The sequence below is a fragment of the Capra hircus genome, chromosome 20, assembly GCF_001704415.2.
Source record: "Capra hircus breed San Clemente chromosome 20, ASM170441v1, whole genome shotgun sequence".
NCBI classification, from domain to species: Eukaryota; Metazoa; Chordata; class Mammalia; order Artiodactyla; family Bovidae; genus Capra; species Capra hircus.
This window is the reverse complement of record NC_030827.1, coordinates 11464688-11484242: the sequence shown is the minus strand read 5'-3', so window position 1 is coordinate 11484242 and position 19555 is coordinate 11464688. Positions and strand designations below refer to the sequence as shown.

Sequence of the window (19555 nt, the reverse complement as noted above, 5' to 3'; positions counted from 1 at the left end):
TCGCTCAGCTCTCGAGGCTGGGAAGAGCCCTTCCTCTTGGCTTCTCTGCGGTCCTGTTCCTCATCTTGCTGTGGTCTCTCTGTCTCCCCCACTGGGATGCAGTATCCCAGTCTTGCGTGCTTCTCTCTCTCCATCCCTTTTTCAGCGCTGCCATGCCCCTCCCACCCCCCCACCTCTTTGTCCCTTTTCAGTTCCGAACCTCTCCACGCCTTCTCCTGCCACTTTGGTTCATGCCCTCATGCCCACTTGCCCAGACGGCTGCAGAACGCCTTGCCTGGCTCTCCTCTTCTGTCTCTGTGACAGCCCCTCTCATGCATCAGGATTAGATTGAAATTCTTCATGTGTAACCCTGGTCCTGTCCGTCCCCTTTCTCCAAGCCTTTTCCTGGCTCCCCATTGCAGATAGCATGACTCATGAACTCGCCACAGGCATGCGTGGCGTCATACCACCCCTGCTTATCTTTCTAACTCGGATCCGATGCCTCCTCTTGGGCTTCACACATACTGGATTGCCTGTTCTGGCTCTTCCCAGAAGGTGACGCGTGCCCCCTCACAGCTTCACCTAAGTTCTTGCCACCTGTTACGTCTTCAGATGCCTGCAGTGAGGTGGGGCTCGCCCCTGCTTGAACTCCCTAGCATTCAGTCTCTGCTCTCTTAGGACACGTACCTCATGTCATGCTTCCTTGTGTCCCTTGTCTCAGAGATGCTACCACGTGCCAGCACCCCTCTCAGCCTGCCTAGCATTCTTAGAAAGCAGGGACCGCCTGCCTCCCTCGTCTTTGTTGTGTATACCGCGGGAAGTGCGAGCACGCCGGCCCGCGTCCTTCTGCCCGATTGGTTAAGTACTTGTTGAATGGCAGTCCAAGCCCAGACTCACGCAGATGGCCCAAGCGTGCTGCTCATTCATAAGCCTTGCTTTCCCTCTGCTAGGTGCAGCTCGCATGTGGCGTGCCACCGTCAACGACAGATGGGCAGCGTGACAAGAGTGTCAGAAAGGATCGGGCCTCGCCGGGGGAGTCATCCGGGAGTCGGCGTGTTGACGAGTCGCTGAAGAGGAGGCTGGTGGGGGCACCGTGGCCACAGAGGAGGAGAGCCTTGACTTCAGTCACACCCTTCATGGAGGACAGATGGACGGCCGGATGGCCAATCACCTCTCCTCCTAAACCTTTGGAGATTGATGCTTTGTCCCCTGCTGGAGGTGTATCAGGAGCCTTGGCACACACTCTGAATTCACTTCCTGGAGAAACGTCAGGGTAGACTGCAGTGTGCAGCCAGCCTCAGCCATTGCATGGTCTCAGGTGTGCAGCCATGAGTGCCGAGGGGTACCAGTACCGGGCGCTGTACGACTATAAAAAGGAGCGGGAAGAAGACATTGACTTGCACCTGGGGGACATATTGACTGTGAACAAAGGGTCCTTAGTCGCTCTTGGATTCAGTGATGGACAGGAAGCCAAGCCTGAAGAAATTGGCTGGTTAAATGGCTATAACGAGACGACAGGGGAGAGGGGAGACTTTCCGGGAACTTACGTAGAATATATTGGAAGGAAAAAGATCTCGCCTCCCACACCAAAGCCCCGGCCACCTCGACCCCTTCCTGTTGCCCCAGGTCCTTCAAAAACTGAAGCCGACAGTGAGCAACAAGGTCAGTATTGATGAGTGATTGCTTCAAGACTCCTTTTTTTTTTTTTTTTTTTTGTTTAAAGGAAAAGTCTCAGATTGGTTGGGCTGGGCTAAAATGCTCTGGGCAGAAATTGTTTTAGCAGCTTTACTTGAATTTACAAACGGTACATAAAAGTTGGTTAGTTATTACATGGCTAGAAATCTGTGTTCGTGGGGTGGAGGGTTGTTATAAAAAATAGGACATGATGTCTGAGAACCTGTTTAGTGAATGTCTCTGAACATGATTATTAGAGTCACTGTGGAATCAAACACCTATTGCATTCTTATTCATGTAATTGGTACTGTATATCCAAATAATCATTAGGGGAAAGTAGAGGGTAAGGTTAATGTAAGTATATTTAATGGAAAATGGAGAGAGTAATAAAATGACCACAGCACTCGGCAGAGAAGAAACTGTTGTTTTTATAACCTGGTGTCTGCCTCTTGGTTTCTTCTCCAGGAGTACTGGCTGAAGCTGAAACTCAATCCTGTAGTTAGTATAGATGCACAGGGAACCTCTTGATGCCTGGGTCATGTCGTCTGTTCATGAGAAAAAAAGAAGCCACTAAATGGTTTTCTCAAGTGGAAACCACCTTGATCCAAACCCACTCATGGTTTTGTTTTTTTTTTTCCCTTTATATATATAATTTCATTTATTTATTTTTGGGTGTACTGGGTCTTCCTTTTCCCTAGTTGTGGCCAAAGGGGGCTACTCCTTAGGTGCATTTCTCGGGCGCTTCGTTGTGGTGGCTTCTCATGTTGCAGAGCACAGGTTCAAGGGGCTTTAATAACTGCGGTTCCCCAGGCTCTAGAATGCCGGCTCAACAGTTGAGGCACATGGACTTAGTTGCTCCGAGGCGTGTGGGATCTTCCCAAACCAGGGATCAAACTCGTGTCTCCTGCATTGGCAGCCGGGTTCTTTACAACTGAGCCACCAGGGAAACCCCAAAACCCGCTCATTGTTGATGGGAGATGGTCCCCACTTCAGCTTCGAGCACAGCTATTCCTTAGGTGTTTCACAGGGACAAGCCTTTTGCTGCTTTGCTGTTAACAGCATTGTCAAATCATTTCTTCACTAGTAAATCTCAAGTGTTATTCCCCCTGTATAATCTTTTGCCCACAGACAGAGAAAGGTGTGGAAAGATGTGTTTCTAATGGGTGGACTCAACTGCAGTAGTTATTTGTCAAGTAAAACTGACTCTGTATTTCTGGATAAGCTCCTGGTACTCTTGTGTCTTCTTTAACATTGACTTATTCTAGCTCAAATGAATGACGTACCAAGAGTGAAGAAGCAGAATGCAGGGGTAATTAGAATTGGGAATATTTCATAAAAGTCAAGGAACTCGCAAAAGGTACTGGAAGAGGAGAGCTTTTCTCTTCCATCCCAACCCAACAAGGATACTTGTTTTATAAACATTATACCATTTGTTAGAAGTAATGCCCAAATGATACATTTAACTCGACAGTTCAAAGCAATAGTTTTTCTTTCTAGATGACTCAAAAAAGCTTGACACATACACATGTAATTTTGTCAACCATTGTGTTTCTTGCATAGTTTCACTTAGCTGGGGTGGGGTGGGGGGGCGTGGAGGGAGGTAGGTGATAATTGTTTCTTTTTTCCTACCAACTACATATTCTTCATTTGACTTTTGATATTTTAAGTTAGAGATACTTCCTTATATGGAGACTAATTCAAAAGGGAAAAAAATTAAATTTCTCTCAGCATGTGAAAGATTCAGTCAGTTCAGTCGCTTAGTCCTGTCTGACTCTTTGCAACCCCATGGACTGCAGCACGCCAGGCCTCCCTTGTCCATCACCAACTCCCAGAGCTTACTCAAACTCGCATCCATCTAGTCAGTGATGCCATCCAATCATCTTATCCTCTGTCATCCCCTTCTGCCCTCAGTCTTTCCCAGCATCAGAGTCTTTTCAGATGAATCAGATCTTCGCATTAGGTGGCCAAAGTATTGGAGCTTCAGCTTCAGTATCAGTCCTTCCAATGAATATTCAGGACTGATTTCCTTTAGGATTAACTGGTTGGATCTCCTTGCAGTCCAAGGGACTCTCAAGAGTCTTCTCCAACACCACAGTTAAGAAGCATCAATTCTTTGGCCCTCAGCTTTCTTTATAGTCCAACTCTTACCATCCATACATCTCTACTGGAAAAACCATAGCTTTGGATAGCTGGACCTTTGTTGGCAAAGTAATGTCTCTGCTTTTTAATATGTTTTCTAGGTTTAATATGTATGTCTAGGTTATAGTTTTTCTTCCAAGGAACAAGCATCTTTTAATTTCATGGCTACAGTCACCATCTGCAGTGATTTTGGAGCCCAAGAAAATAATGTCGGTCACTGTTTCCATTGTTTGCCCCATCTATTTGCCGTGAAGTGATGGAATTGGATGCCATGATCTTAATTTTTTGAATGTTGAGTTTTAAGCCAGCTTTTTCACTTTCCTCTTTCACTTTCATCAAGAGGCTCTTTAGTTCCTCTTCACTTTCTGCCATAAGGGTAGTATCATCTGCATATCTGAGATTATTGATATTTTTCCTGGCAGTCTTGATTCCAGCTTGTGTTTCATCCAGCCCGGCATTTCTCATGATGTGCTCTGCATATAAGTTAAAGAAACAGGGTGACAGTATACAGCCTTTCTTTTTTGGCCAACACTTATATTTTCCTGTTTTTTTATTTAATATAAATTTATTTATTTTAATTGGAGGCTAATTACTTTACAATATTGTATTAGTTTTGCCATACATTGACATGAATCCACCACAGGTGTACATGTGTTCCCCATCCTGAACGCCCCCTCCCACCTCCCTCCCCATCCCCTCCCTCTGGGTCATCCCAGTGCACCAGCCCCAAGCATCCTGTATCATGCATCAAACCTGGACTGGCGATCTGTTTCGCATATGATAATATACATGTTTCAATGCCATTCTCACAAATCATCCCACCCTCGCCCTCTCCCACAGAGTCCAAAAGAGTGTTCTATACATCTGTGTCTCTTTTGCTGTCTCGCATACAGGGTTATTGTTACCATTTTCCTAAATTCCATATATATGCGTTATTATAATGTATTGGTATTTTTCTTTCTGGCTTACTTCAATCTGTATAATAGGCTCCAGTTTCATCCACCTCATTAGAACTGATTCAAATGTATTCTTTTTAATGGCTGAGTAATACTCCATTGTGTATATGTACCACAGCTTTCTTATCCATTCATCTGCTGATGGACATCTAGGTTGCTTCCATGTCCTGGCTATTATAAACAGTGCTGCAATGAACACTGGGGTACACGTGTCTCTTTTGATTCTGGTTTCCTTGGTGTGTATGCCCAGCAGTGGGATTGCTGGGTCATAAGGCAGTTCTATTTCCAGTTTTTTAAGGAATCTCCACACTGTTCTCCATAGTGACTGTACTAGTTTGCATTCCCACCAATAGTGTAAGAGGGTTCCCTTTTCTCCACACCCTCTCCAGCATTTATTCTTTGTAGGCTTTTGGATCGCAGCCATTCTGACTGGTGTGAAGTGGTACCTCATTGTGTTTTTGATTTGCATTTCTCTGATAATGAGTGATGTTGAGCATCTTTTCATGTGTTTGTTAGCCATCTGTATGTCTTCCTTGGAGAAATGTCTGTTTAGTTCTTTGGCCCATTTTTTGATTGGGTTGTTTATTTTTCTGGAATTGAGCTGCAGGAGTTGCTTGTATATTTTTGAGATTAATTCTTTGTCAGTTGCTTTGTTTGCTATTATTTTCTCCCATTCTGAAGGCTATCTTTTCACCTTGCTTAGAGTTTCCTTTGTTGTGCAGAAGCTTTTAATTTTAATTAGGTCCCATTTGTTTATTTTTGCTTTTACTTCCAATATTCTGGGAGGTGGGTCGTAGAGGATCCTGCTGTGATTTATGTTGGAGAGTGTTATACCCATTCCTCTAGGAGTCTTATAGTTTCTGGTCTTAGGTTTAGATCTTTAATCCATTTTGGGTTTATTTTTGTGTATGGTGTTAGAAAGTGTTCTTGTTTCATTCTTTTACAAGTGGTTGACCAGTTTTCCCAGCACCACTTCCTAAAGAGATTGTCTTTTCTCCATTGTATATTCTTGCCTCCTTTGTCAAAGATAAGGTGTCCATAGGTGCGTGGATTTATCTCTGGGCTTTCTGTTTTGTTCCATTGATCTATATTTCTGTCTATGTGCCACTACCATACTGTCTTGATGACTGTGGCTTTGTAGTAGAGCCTGAAGTCAGGCAGGTTGAGATTGCTTTGGCTATTCGAGGTTTTGTTGTATTTCCATACGAATTGTGAAATTAGTTGTTCTAGCTCTGTGAAAAATACCGTTGGTAGCTTGATAGGGATTGCATTGAATCTATAGATTGCTTTGGGTAGTATACTCATTTTCACTATATTGATCCTTCCAATCCATGAACACCGTATATTTCTCCATCTATTTGTGTCCTCTTTGATTTCTTTTATAGTTTTATAGTTTCCTGTATATAGGTCTTTTGTTTCTTTAGGTAGATATATTCCTAAGTATTTTATTCTCTTTGTTGGAATTGTTTCCTTAATTTCTCTTTCTATTTTCTCATTATTAGTGTATAGGAATACAAGGGATTTCTGTGTGTTGATTTTATATCCTGCAACTTTACTATATTCATTGATTAGCTCTAGTAATTTTCTGGTGGAGTCTTTAGGGTTTTCTATGTAGAGGATCATGTCATCTGCAAATAGTGAGTTTTACTTCTTCTTTTCCAATCTGGATTCCTTTTATTTCTCTTTCTGCTCTGATTGCTGTGACCAAAACTTCCAAAACTATGTTGAATAGTAGTGGTGAGAGTGGGCACCCATGTCTTGTTCCTGACTTTTTAGGGGAAATGCTTTCAATTATTCACCATTGAGGATAATGTTTGCTGAGGGTTTGTTATATATAGCTTTTATTATGTTGATTTATGTTCCTTCTCTTCCTGCTTTCTGGAGGGTTTTAATCATAAATGGATATTGAGTTTTGTCAAAGGCTTTCTCTGCATCTATTGAGATAATCATGGTTTTTATTTTTCAGTTTGTTAATGTGGTGTATTACATTGATTTATTTGGGGATATTGAAGAACCCTTGCATCCCTGTGATAAAGCACACTTGGTCATGATGTATGATCTTTTTCATATGTTGTTGGATTCTGTTTGCTTAAATTTTGTTAAGGATTTTTGCATCTGTGTTCATCAATGATACTGGCTTATAGTTTTCTTTTTTTGTGGCATCTTTGTCAGGTTTTGGTATTAGGGTGATGGTGGCCTCATAGAATGAGTTTGGAAGTTTACCTTCCTCTGCAATTTTCTGGAAGAGTTTGAGTAGAATAGGTGTTAGCTCTTCTCTAAATTTTTAGTAGAATTCAACTGTGAAGCCATCTGGTCCTGGGCTTTTGTTTGCTGGAAGATTTCTGATTATGGTTTCAATTTCTGTGCTTGTGATGGATCTGTTAAGATTTTCTATTTCTTCCTGGTTCAGTTTTGGAAAGTTGTACTCACATCAGATAAAATAGGCTTTAAAACAAAGGCTGTGAAAAGAGACAAAGAAGGACACTACATAATGATCAAAGGATCAATCCAGGTATAACAATTACAAATATATATGCACCCAACATAGGAGCACCACAATATGTAAGGCAAATGCTGACAAGTATGAAAGGGGAAATTAACAATAACACAATAATAGTGGGAGACTTTGATACCCCCCTCACACCTATGGACAGATCAACTAAACAGAAAATTAACAAGGAAACTCAAACTTTAAATGATACAATAGACCAGTTAGACCTAATTGATATCTACAGGACATTTCATCCCAAAACAATGAATTTCACCTTTTTCTCAAGTGCTCACGGAACCTTCTCCAGGATAGATCACCTCCTGGGCCATAAATCTAGCCTTGGTAAATTTAAAAAAATTGAAATCATTCCAAGCATCTTTTCTGACCACAATGCAGTGAGATTAGATCTCAATTACAGGAGAAAAACTATTAAAAATTCCAGCATATGGAGGCTGAACAACATGCTGCTGAATAACCAACAAATCACAGAGTAAATTAAAAAAAAATCAAAATATGCATAGAAATGAATGAAAGTGAAAACACAACAACTCAAAACCTGTGGGACACTGTAAAAGCAGTGCTAAGGGGAAGGTTCATAGCAATACAGGCATACCTCAAGAAACAAGAAGAAAGTCAAATAAATAACCTAATTCTACAACTAAAGCAACTAGAAAAGGAAGAAATGAAGAACCCCAGCGTTAGTAGAAGGAAAGAAATCTTAAAAATTAGGGCAGAAATAAATGCAAAAGAAACAAAAGAGACCATAGCAAAAAATCAACAAAGCCAAAAGCTAGTTCTTTGAGAAGATAAATAAAATTGACAAACCATTAGCCAGACTCATCAAGGAACAAAGGGAGAAAAATCAAATCAATAAAATTAGAAATGAAAATGGAGAGATCACAACAGACAACACAGAAATACAAAGGATCATAAGAAACTACTATCAGCAACTACATGCCAAGAAAATGGACAACTTGAAAGAAATGGACAAATTCTTAGACAGTATACAGCTTTGACATACTCCTTTACCGATTTGGAACCAGTCTGTTGTTCCGTGTCCAGTTCTAACTATTGCTTCTTGACGTGCATACAGATTTCTCAGAAGACAGGTAAGGTGGTTTGGTATTCCCATCTCTTTAAGAATTTTCCACAGTTCATTGTGATCCAAACTGTTAAAGGCTCTGGTGTAGTCAATATAGCAGAAGTATGTGGTTTTCTGAAACTCCCTGCTTTTTCTGTGATCCATCAGTTGTTGGCAATTTGTGTTGGCTCAGATGGTAAAGAAACTGCCTCCAATGCTGAAGATCCCGTTTCGATCCCTGGGTCAGGAAGATCCCCTGGAGATGGGAAAGGCTGCCCACTGGAGTATTCTTGCCTAGAGAACTCCATGGACGGAATTCTATGGGCTATAGTCCATGGAGTCACAAAGAGTCGGACACAACTGAGCTGCTTTTACTTCATTTTCATTTGTCGCAGTTTGAGACTTCCCTGGTGGCTCAGATGGTCAAGAATCTGCAATGCAAGAGACCCAGGTTTGATCCCTGGGTTGGGAAGCTCCTTTGGAGAGGAGAATGGCTTCCCACTCCAGTATTCATGCCTGGAGAGTTCTGTGGACAGAGGAGCCTGGTGGGCTACAGTCCATAGGGTCGCAGAGAGTCAAACACGACTGAGTGAGCATGCACACAGTACGAAAGATTACAGAATCATAAAACTATCTGAGTTGGAGTAGAAAAGATTATTTAAAAGGTGGAAAGGGGTGCCTTGCCAAGATTAGGGACAAAAATTTTGTAAAAATAAGTGTTAAGCAAAAATTGCATTTGATATCTGCTGTAAGGTGTAACTTCATTTGATTATAGTATGCAGAAAAGCCAGTTTTTCCTTAAAAATAATTTTCTCTTTGTAAAATATAAAATATTTTATAATGCTTTCTTTCTCATGTACTATGGTAACAATTGAGATTTTTAACAGCTTATTCTTTTTTTGTTAATGCATAGAAAGTTAGAGTAAAATGAAAAATTTTAGCAGAGTTTAATAAGAAAGAGATTCATAATGTGCACTAAAGTAAAGAGCAGGCCTGAATATAAATGAGAAATTAGGAGCCATTGAAAGGTTGAAAAGGTAATATGGGGAGGTTGGGTAGGGAATTGAGAAGCTAACTGTTAGATTTTCTAGAAATGTTAGTCTTGTCTTCTGAAGAGGATTCAGCAGCTCATGGTAGTTGCATGTCAGATTGATAGAGAAAACAGTTGTAAGGACAGATTTGTTGGAACCTGTGGGACTCTAATTTCGTTTGCCTACGAGTGTGTTTATTTGAAAAGTGTTTGCAGGGACAAATTATGTGAAGGTGAGAAAGGATGGTTCTTTTCTTACTGTAATTGAATTCGTTGGCCTTTTTTCTGTTTTTACTCCTTCACCTGACTTAGCCTGTTTTTCAGGTTTGACTGTTTTTATTTTATTGAGGAGTTACCCCCATGACATGACATGCAGGTCTCTTGTGGAAGGAGTGTCCTGAGGGTGGTGGGCACGGCACCCCTGCCCCCACGAGCTTGGAATAAAAGGAGGCTGCTGGGACAAGCCTTTAAGACTCCTCACTGCCTACCCTGTTTGTAAAAGGAAGTTGTCCTTAAACTCTGCCCCCAAGTAGAATCTCTGTGAGAAGTTCCCTCTTAGATAACAACATGCTTTCCCCACTTTTCTTGTATGTTCCTAGAAGGAAAGCTGTCATGTTTCACTTTGGGGAGGAAAAAAAGAGGGTCACAAACCTATTTGAAGATCTGGCACCCAAGCACTGGCCTGTTATTTGGATGGAGTTTGTATACTGGATAACCTTGTGTTTCTTGGAGTTTAAGTGATCTGAGTGCCTAATTGTGCTAGAAAGCAGGGATGAAAGATGAAGTCAGGACCTGAGAGAGATGGTGTGCCCTCTGATGCACTCTGCAGCCCCCCTCAAGCTCCTTTCCCACCTTGTGCTCTGCTTGGACACTCTCTCGGCTGACCTGCTCTCCACTCTTTGCTTAAAGCTTTCTTCTCAAGGAGACTGGCTCTGCCCACCTCCGTCTCACGGGGCAGCCTGCCTCTCTGCTTTGGCAAAGCATTTATCATCTAACTTACTACAGAATCTGCTTGCCATGTCCTTTGTTTATTTTCTGCTCCCTCAGGTAGACTGTAAGCCCCGTGAGGGCAGGGCACGCTCCATTGTCCCCACAGTGCTGTGGGTGCTCAGCAGGGGGACAGATGCTTGCTGTTGAAATGCATCATCTAACTGATTCACAGCCCACGTGACTGTGGAAATGAGCCATATGCTTTGTTTGTCAAGTCTGTCGCAGCCCATTTCTGTTTTTAGACATCACGGTTTATTGTTCATGCACGTCATTCACATCTGAGGAATCTTGCAGCCTTGGCCTTGACTGTTGCCTGGTGTTCTCTGAAACTGTTATTTTTTTATCCCATTTCCTAGGACTGGTGGTTCTGCTGGCAGGAAAGTTTGTGGAGCTGAGAGTGGGCTCCGTCAGCCACTTAAGCAAAGTGAATAGAACTTGTGTCAAGATCAGCAAGTGTCCTTGGGAACAGATTTTATGCCCTCAATCCCTGTCTTTTATCCCCTCTTTGCATGGAAGCTAAAATCGCAGCTATGAGCAGCGCATTTCGTTTCCGCAAACCCAGTCAAACCCTGTTTTACCCTCTGGAGAGAACCTCTTCCCTGCCTGGTGCAGGTAACGGGTGTGCGCAGTGGATGGGACGTGTGAGCTCTTGAAAAGCCGTCCTTCCGCCCTCTCTGCATCAGGCTGCTTGCCCGGGACATGGCATTCCCGTAAACACAGCCCTCTTTAACCACGCTGCCATATTTCCCCTGACACAAGGAAAGAGTTGATGGAAGTGAGGATTTAGGGATAAGAGAATCAAGAGAATCAGAATGTGTTTCTTTCAGATAGCATCCACTGGGGCTATTTCTTGGGACAGTCTTCTGCAGTCCTTTAATTAAAATCACGCTAATGTGGAATATTTAGACTAGCGAGATTCTATGACCACGTCAGTTTGTATAGGATGTTGAAATCTGCTAGCCTGAGAGATCACTTAGGAATCTGAGTTCATCTCCACCTCCATCCCCCATCCACACACTCCTCCCCCCAGCTCCTACTTTGGACTCTGACAGTGGGTCCCAGCTGGTCCCACATATAAAACATAAAGCACACATTTGGTGTGGCTTATTTTAAACTTTGATCAAAATTCTTTCTAAACAGAAAAGGAGAAAAGCCTGCAGCTTGTGTTTGCTTTCACGGTCTCCCCAGGCACGTGCTTTTTCCATTTTTCACACTCAGCATTTGTGTGTCCCTTCACGGTTATCGTTCCCTGTCTGGGAAGCCAGCTGTAATAAATCACAGAAATCAGCCAGACTCTACAGAGGTCACAGAGGATGGCGACGTGATCCCAAATTATACACCTCTGCCGAGCCCCAGGGTAGAGCGTACTGCTGTTACCCACAGAAATGGTACCCGTGAAAATAGTTGGCTTCGCCTCATGAATTCCTGCCTTATGAATTCTGTTTTAGTTCAGAATCTGCTTTGTCACAACTTTGCTCACCTTTTTTTCTGCTTAAGTGAGACTTTGCTGCGACGCGGGAGGACTGTGCTTAGCCACCCCCAGTGACGGGATGAGACCTTTCACTTTGGTGTTGACTCCCTGTCAGTCACTCTGCTTTGGGGAGCATGCAGGCCTGGTTATAGGATATTTTGAAGATCAGGACCTTGGTGTCCTGTCTTTAACTTCTGACCAATCAGAAAAAAGTCAGAACAATAGAAATTTTTACCCAGATATTAATATATAAGTGGTTTTTTTGTGGGGCGGGCGGGAGTGTGGAGATCTTAGTTCCCCGACCAGAGATTGAACCGTGGGCCCCAGCAGTGAAAACACCCAGTCCTAAGCACTGGACTGCCAGGGAATTCCCAATATATGTGTTTGCTCTTTGTGTTTTAGTAAGAAAAGTGCTGCTGAAAGATGTCAATGTAGTTGATTAAAGAGCAGGCCTGGGGGGGAAAAATGTGATAATCATTTTTGATAAAATCAGGTGAGCCTAACCACTTTTCTCATGATAGAATATATCACTCAGGCATTTAGTTACATATTAGAACACAGTTCTCTCTCTCAGAAGCACCAACGTTTCTATTCTTCTTACTAAATTCTCTGATTTTAAGATGTTGTCCCTGTTAATTTTAAATATGTTTATTTATTTTTTTATTTCCCCAGAGGAAGTAACCCTAATTAGCAATTTCCATATCCACAGTTATTTGAAAAGGAAATTGACGAGAAGAGAAAGGATTCTCACCTTTGCTGCTTTTTAGCAGGAAGGTTCCACCCGGAGCTGACCCAGCCACATTAGAAACTTGCAGGCCACCCCGAGGTGAGACGGAGCCAGAAGCTCCTCTCTCCCAGGTGGTAATGAGCTGGACGCTCTCCTCTTCGGCTAGAGTTTAGAACTCCTCCCTCCTTCTTCCAGTCTGTTATTAGAAGAGAAGGTCTTGATACTCTTTCCTGGAGCTTCCGTGACAGCTAAGTTCAGGGTTACAGATAAGACATTATTCAAGGAAAAGCTTTCCTACCAGGATTCCATGGCCTGTGTCATTTAGAATCTCAGCTGTAGTATGAAAATTATTATTACATTTTACTTAAGTGAGTTATAGTTCAGAGGCTTTTATTAAGGCTGCTGGCTCGACAGGTTTCATTCTGTGTTCTTTTTTCCAAAACGGGTAAAGGGTCCAATGTCTATATCTGTGCAAGCTAGCAAAGCCCTCCCAGTTCTGATTCAAACAGGAGCTGTGTAAGTGGAGGGATCCTGTTTTATTTACTAGCAACCTAGCTAACGTTAATGTTCTGATACAGTTTTCTTTGTCATGAGAACGCTGTATGTTAAAAGTGTTTCTGTTTTAACTTTTTAGCTTAGTTGTCAATAGATCCTGTGATAACTTTGATGTCAGTCTTTTCTGGTTTCTAAGTGAACATATCTTTGTCTAAAACAGGCAAAATGGTGAATTCTGATTAATAAGCACTTTTCAGTAAGTCAGAGTTTGAGAAAATAAACATTCAAAATTCTGAAATTCAGCAACACATGGCACCTTATATGCTAAGTGGCTTCCCAAAAGGAGAGAATATGGTACCTCTGGCAAATAAGAATACAAAGTATTAGATGCTATTTACATATCCATGTTTTTCTTAGTAAAACAAAACAGATGTTAGCAGTACAGCTGGCTGTTGCATATTTGTGTATTTTTGTTGCTAACAAATTTCCATGAGGAAGGACATAAAATTGGTTTGAAGGCTAAAATGGGAGAAAATAAGTTGATATTTTAACTAGAAATGAGAGGCATAATTATATGATGGATTGTATCTTAATTTTTGAGGTCTTGATTGAATTTATAGCATTCAATATCAAAACAGTGTTTTCAGCTTTCAATGAAACTAATCTAAATAGAGGAGGTCAGAGTGAACTAGAAATTGGCTTTATTTGAATTACTCGGTACAGCTCCCTAAAATGTCAAGTTTAATGGAATGTTAGAATACTTTGTATGGCCTTCCCTGGGGGCTCAGACAGTAAAGCGGCTAAAGTATAAAATACTTTATATAGTAAATGTGTTATTCCTAGTTACGAATTTATATAAAAGACTGTGATTTGCATCTGCTATAATAATTGCATGCAGTATGCATTTTTAAAATGTTCTGATAAGACGTAACTTTGCAGTTAAAAACAGAACAGGCAAGCAGAAGATCTTTATGTTTAATTTTTACATGCAGAACTTTGTCCCGCTGACTCTATGCCACCTAAAGTTTGGCTGTCGTTTTCCTGAATACCTTCTCTACTCTGTTTCTTGCTTGGGGGTGTTAGCACTCAGCTATTTTGTCTGTTCTTGGTTGGCTGCTTGTATCATGCAGCACCTATACATTCTTCTGTCCTGTCACAATCTGATGCATACTAAACTTAGCACTGTGAGTTCGTTACACTGTGTTGTAGGAGACTATTTGTAATTTGATGATCAAATCTGATACCCAAGATGGTGAAGATGTAGGCATATGTGAAATAGAAATCCCTGTGATATATCATTTGAATCAAAAATTCCACTCAGCTTTGCTTTCTGTAAATTATGTAACCCTTCTTATTTATCTTAGTGGTCTCTACTTATAAAATAAGAAGTAGATGCTGGATCTTTTGAGTTCTGGCTATATTTTTATTTTAACCTCTCACTCCAGTGTTCTTGCCTGGAGAATCCCAGGGACGGGGGAGCCTGGTGGGCTGCCGTCTCTGGGGTCGCACAGAGTCGGACACGACTGAAGCGACTTAGCAGCAGCAGCAGTGACACTTGACCAGTAAAAGTTTCTCCATTCCTGTTTATAAGAATTGTTGGGCAACCAACACCCAGAAAATGTAAGTTCTCACTGGTAGTATTTCCGCAGTAATGCAAACCAGGACTTCCCTGGTCCTCCAGTGGTTAAGGCTCCATCACTTCCTGTGCATGGGGCACAGGTTCAGTCCTTGGTCAGGGAGCTGGGATCCCACATGCTGAAGGGCGCAGCCAAAAAATGTATGTGTGTCTATGTTAGTTGCTCAGTCGTGTCTGACTCTTTGCAACCCCATGGACTGTAGCCTGCCAGTTTCCTCTGTCCATGGAATTCTCCAGGCAAGAATACTAGAATGGGTTGCCATCCCCTTCTCCAGGGAATCTTCGTGAACCATGGACCAAATCCGAGTCTTTCCTGCATTGGAGACAGCTTCTTTACCGTCTCAGCCAGCAGGGAAGCCCCTACCAAAAAATAAAAATAACAATAGTGTAACCCAGAAGCTAGAAGAGAAAATAAGGAAGGAACTCAGAGAAATGAACAAGGACAGGTGAGCAGAGGTGCTCACGTGACCTCACGCAAGCCCTGATTGCAGGTCTGATTGGGATGATGTGCGATTGTTGCTAATGAAAGTGCCAAATTTGTACCAAGTTTTTTCAGATCTGTGTACTGTGTGATTTTAAGATCTATTTCACCAGTGTGAGAATTTATGCTCTACCTTTATCGCTGGCGTCAAAATTGGTTTGGGAGTCTTCCCATTTTACACATTGCAGTTCATCAGCGAGTTAAAAGACATTGATGGAATGCCTCCCTTGGCCTGTGTCTGTGTGGCATAACTGAATTTGTTGACGTGATATGTGATCAGAGCTCCTAGGGATTTTTCTAGTGGGTTTTTTGTTAAATGTTCCAAGGCAGGAGGTGATGTTTATAACATTTGCCTATTCAAGTTTTAAAGACTTATTTAGAGTTCTTCCAATTTATGAGATAGACATATTAAAATATCTACCCAAGAGAATAATACTCTTGCATAAGTGTTAGGTGAGTGTGCATTGTAAACCTAGAGGGACTACTGTGTGGTCAGTGTTATCTCCCAGACTTTACCTGAAGAAGGAAAACGGCACGGTGCCCTCAGACTCAGCACGTGGGACCATCGCCATAGCAAGAGAAAGGCAGCATTGGTTCCCACTGGCTACTGTGTTTTGGAACATGCAGTTTTCAAAATGACCTGAGGTTGTTCATAGAATAATCTGTTGTGAATCTGCACTCTTTTTATTCTTTTGAATAAAAGAATTATTTTATTTTTATTCTTTTGAAAATTTTTCTAATGTTTAAGAATGTTGCTTCTTTTATCAGTAAATAATTCATTCGAAATTTCTTTCTATTCCTGTGTCTTAACTATGGAAATGTCATTGAATACTTGTATCATTGTTAATTTATAATTTCAGAGTATTTTACAGCATGGTTAACTTAGGTCTTGCCATGCTTCTTCCAGGAGCAAAAAGTAAATTTTCCATTTTCAAAGGAGAGAGGTTCAAAGAAGTTAGAGCAAGATGTGATTTTATTGGTAAATAATTGCTCAGTGATTATCTACAGAATTTAGTTATCAAAGTATACATTAGAGTCATTGTCCCATGTTTCCCCATGTATTTATTTAAATACTGAAAATGACTTTTTCAAAATACACCCTAAAAATCTGCTGACTTAACAGTTTGCTCAGCATTCTGCTAGGCATTTTAAAGACATTTTTCCTTTGATCCTTATAGCCACTCTGCAAATATGGCATTATTATAACCATTTCCCAGATTAAGAAACTAAAGCTCAAATGATTATATAAATATTTGAAAGGGGGGCAGGGGGGCTCCCTAAAAGGAGCATTCAGAGGTTCAAGAACACCCCAGCAGGCAGTTGGGTGGGTCTCGTGAAGCAGTCTGTTGTGGAGTTACCAGTAACTGAAGAAGTCAACTATTTTCTGCTTTTTGGGTGGTCTGTAATTATGTGTATTTAATCTGTTAAGTTTAATTGGCTGTTAACATTCATACAGTCACACAAATTATCTTATTTTACCTACAACTTGTAGAGTTTTCTTATGTTGCTAAAAATATGAAAGAGTTGAGTCACAAAGAGACTGATAATGGATTAGGCCATGAACCCGAAACCAAGTTTGGGGTTACATGTGTGTATGTGCAGCTTTTCTCAGATGCCTAAAAGCTGTGTACCATTGATAAGTGGTTAGTTTTGAAGAAGTTAAATGTCTGCCTCTAATGTTTCCCTGAGCTCCACATTTTCTGACTTCTGATTCAAAATTGAGTCATTTTGGCTAAAATTGAGCACGGGCTGGTTATTACCTGCTTCTTAAAAGCCCAAACCTGAGGATATACAGCATAAAAATTATGTGTTTTGGCATGTGGATAGCAGCTGCTTAAAATTCCTAATTTTGAGAAATCTCAAATGAAATCACGTGAATATGAAGTCTTGTACCTGAGTTCTGTCAAAATTAGCAATAAATGCCATTTTTAGAGTTTGGCTAAATGACTAACTTCCTTTGAATGTCAAACTTTATTTCTCAAGAATGTTAGTCACTGCCAAGTTTATAACATAAACATCGTGTTTTTGTTACCTGAATTCTGATGACAAGAGGGTAGATGAGGGCAAGTGAAAGGCTCAGGTGAATTTTATTTCTAGGTGTTTAATTTAAAAGGACACTGTGACATTACACAGAGAAAGTCTCTCTAGGGATGTGAGTGCCAGTAAAAATTCTTGGATGCTTTTATTTTTGATTATTATTAATTTTTTCAATTAAGAAAGAAACTTATTAAAAGTTTTCTGATTTAAAAAGGTGTCTGCCTGGTAGTCCTGACATGCTTCTCGCTGGAGTCTCTAAGAAGGTAGAGAAAAGCCCTTACATTCTAAACAGTTATAAAAACTAGAACTAGCTGGAGGAGTGTCTACTGTAAACCAAATGGAACTGGGTTTAAAAATACGAGCAGAATAAGTTTTGACACCTAAAAATAGGTAGGCAGAGCCATGTCCTTGCTGACTCTGCCTGTAATTCAGAAAGAGCCTCCTAGCAGCTGTCCCCAGAATGCTCTTCCCTTCCTCTTTCTAATCTCCTCCAACAGTGCCTTTTTATTCAGTGGAAGGTCATAACTCAGAAAATAACCAGGCAGAGCTGGGGGTGGGGTGGGTAGGGGCTGCATTACTGTTACATCCTGAGAATCTTACTCCATAAAAGTCAAGTGCTGGAGGTCGGGTAGAGTTAGCGCTGTGTTTCCCTATGGTTTGAGTATTGTTTGAGTCCACCATCATTTAGAGCTTCAGAAAGCCTTGGCAGTAAAGGTTGGAGAAGGTTTGCTTTCAGCAAAACTATATTGCAGTGAAAATCACATTGGAAATTGGCATGGGAACTATTCAGCTTGCCCTCCAGCTGTTGGTCTGAAGCCAGCACCCATGTGGATCAGCAGTAGCTCAGAGCAAACACCAGGGCTAGGCAGATATCTCCCTGTATAGTGACCAATAAGTAGGAGGGGGGAAACAGCTGAAAAACATTGCTTTGTAAAGGAAAGGAGAGATCATAGCGAGATTTGAAGGAAGAGCAGACTGCCAAACAATGGCCCAAATGAAAGAGGAACAGAAAGCAGTTAGATGATAACGAACTAAAAAGAATTAGATGGGATGAAATGAGAGTGAAACCATTAAGAAAAAAATGTAAAGAAATTAAGAATGCTGTATAGTGCATTAAAATCCATAGGAGATGGCAATGAAGAATAGAATTAACACTGGTGCTGCTGCTAAGTCACTTCAGTCGTGTTCAACTCTGTGCGACCCCATAGACGGCAGCCCACCAGGCTCCCCCATCCCTGGGATTCTCCAGGCAAGAACACTGGAGTGGGTTGCCATTTCCTTTTCCAATGCATGAAAGTGAAAAGTGAAAGTGAAGTCGCTCAGTCGTGTCTGACTCTTCATGACCGCATGGACTGCAGCCCACCAGGCTCCTCTGTCCATGGGATTTTCCAGGCAAGAGTGCTGGAGTGGGTTGCCATTGCCTTCTCCTGAAAGTAAAATTAACGTTGTGAAGGAGAAACTCAAAGCTCTTCTAGAGTCCAAAGAGAGAATAAAAATAAAAGAAGATGATAGATGCATTGTGAAAAGATACAACCTGGGGATTTTAAGTGTTGACAAATGAGAAAGAACTAAGTCATATCAAATGAAAAAAAAAAAAAAACAAATACAAGAATAAGCCTGTATGTATTTTGTGCTGATTTGAAAGTGTTACTCACGTTGTTCAGAGAAGATCAATGAAAGGCCACCTCTAGATGTGTTTTGACAATTAAAAAATTTTTGTTTAAGAATACTATCAAACATCTTGGCAAAATATCTGCTTAACTACCACAAACCCAAGTTCAGGCTTCCTCCTCTTTTGTAGCAGTAAAGCCAAGGTGGTGGATGGAGTTTTGAGGAAGAAAAATGGTGACGTAAGACCTCAGTGTGTTGCTTCCTTACATATCATGTGGCGGGAATTGAGAGGCGTTCTCTGATAATCAAGAACTCAGGGAGATACGCTCAACTTCTCTTGTCAGGAGGGTGAACTTCAAAATTGCCATTTCATTAAGTTTTATAATTAGAAAAGCATAGATTGAAAAGAAATTCATTTTGATTATCTTAAAAATAATTAGCAGAAGAATAAAACTGTAAGATATATTTTTTTCCAAATACCTAGGCATATTTATTAAAAAAAACAACTAGACAACAAAGGACAAAACTATTATTGACATGGAGAAAATGTTTACTGTGTATGAAAATTTAAAGAAATACATATATCAACATATATATACATGCAGAAATATAAAATTCAATTTGTTACCTACCTATATTTGTGTGTTCAACAAATCCTTGCTTTGTGTCAGATGCTATTCTAACATCTTGCTACACTGACATGTTACTTTTCATTAGGTTTCATGACATTGGCCTTAATGTTTTACCTGTTCATTAA

At 41.0% G+C, this 19555-nt stretch overlaps 1 protein-coding gene across 2 annotated transcripts in view; it reads left to right on the top strand.

Annotated features, from left to right (window-relative positions):
- The window catches only part of PIK3R1 (phosphoinositide-3-kinase regulatory subunit 1), a 97179-nt gene that overhangs the window by 11266 nt on the left and 66358 nt on the right, over positions 1 to 19555 (top strand). For both annotated transcript variants that reach the window (XM_018065533.1, XM_005694608.3), the window contains exon 2: positions 930 to 1641. In XM_018065533.1, coding sequence (XP_017921022.1) covers positions 1308 to 1641 — 334 coding nt within the window. In that variant the 5' untranslated portion in view covers positions 930 to 1307. The remainder of the gene's footprint in view (positions 1 to 929; positions 1642 to 19555) is intronic.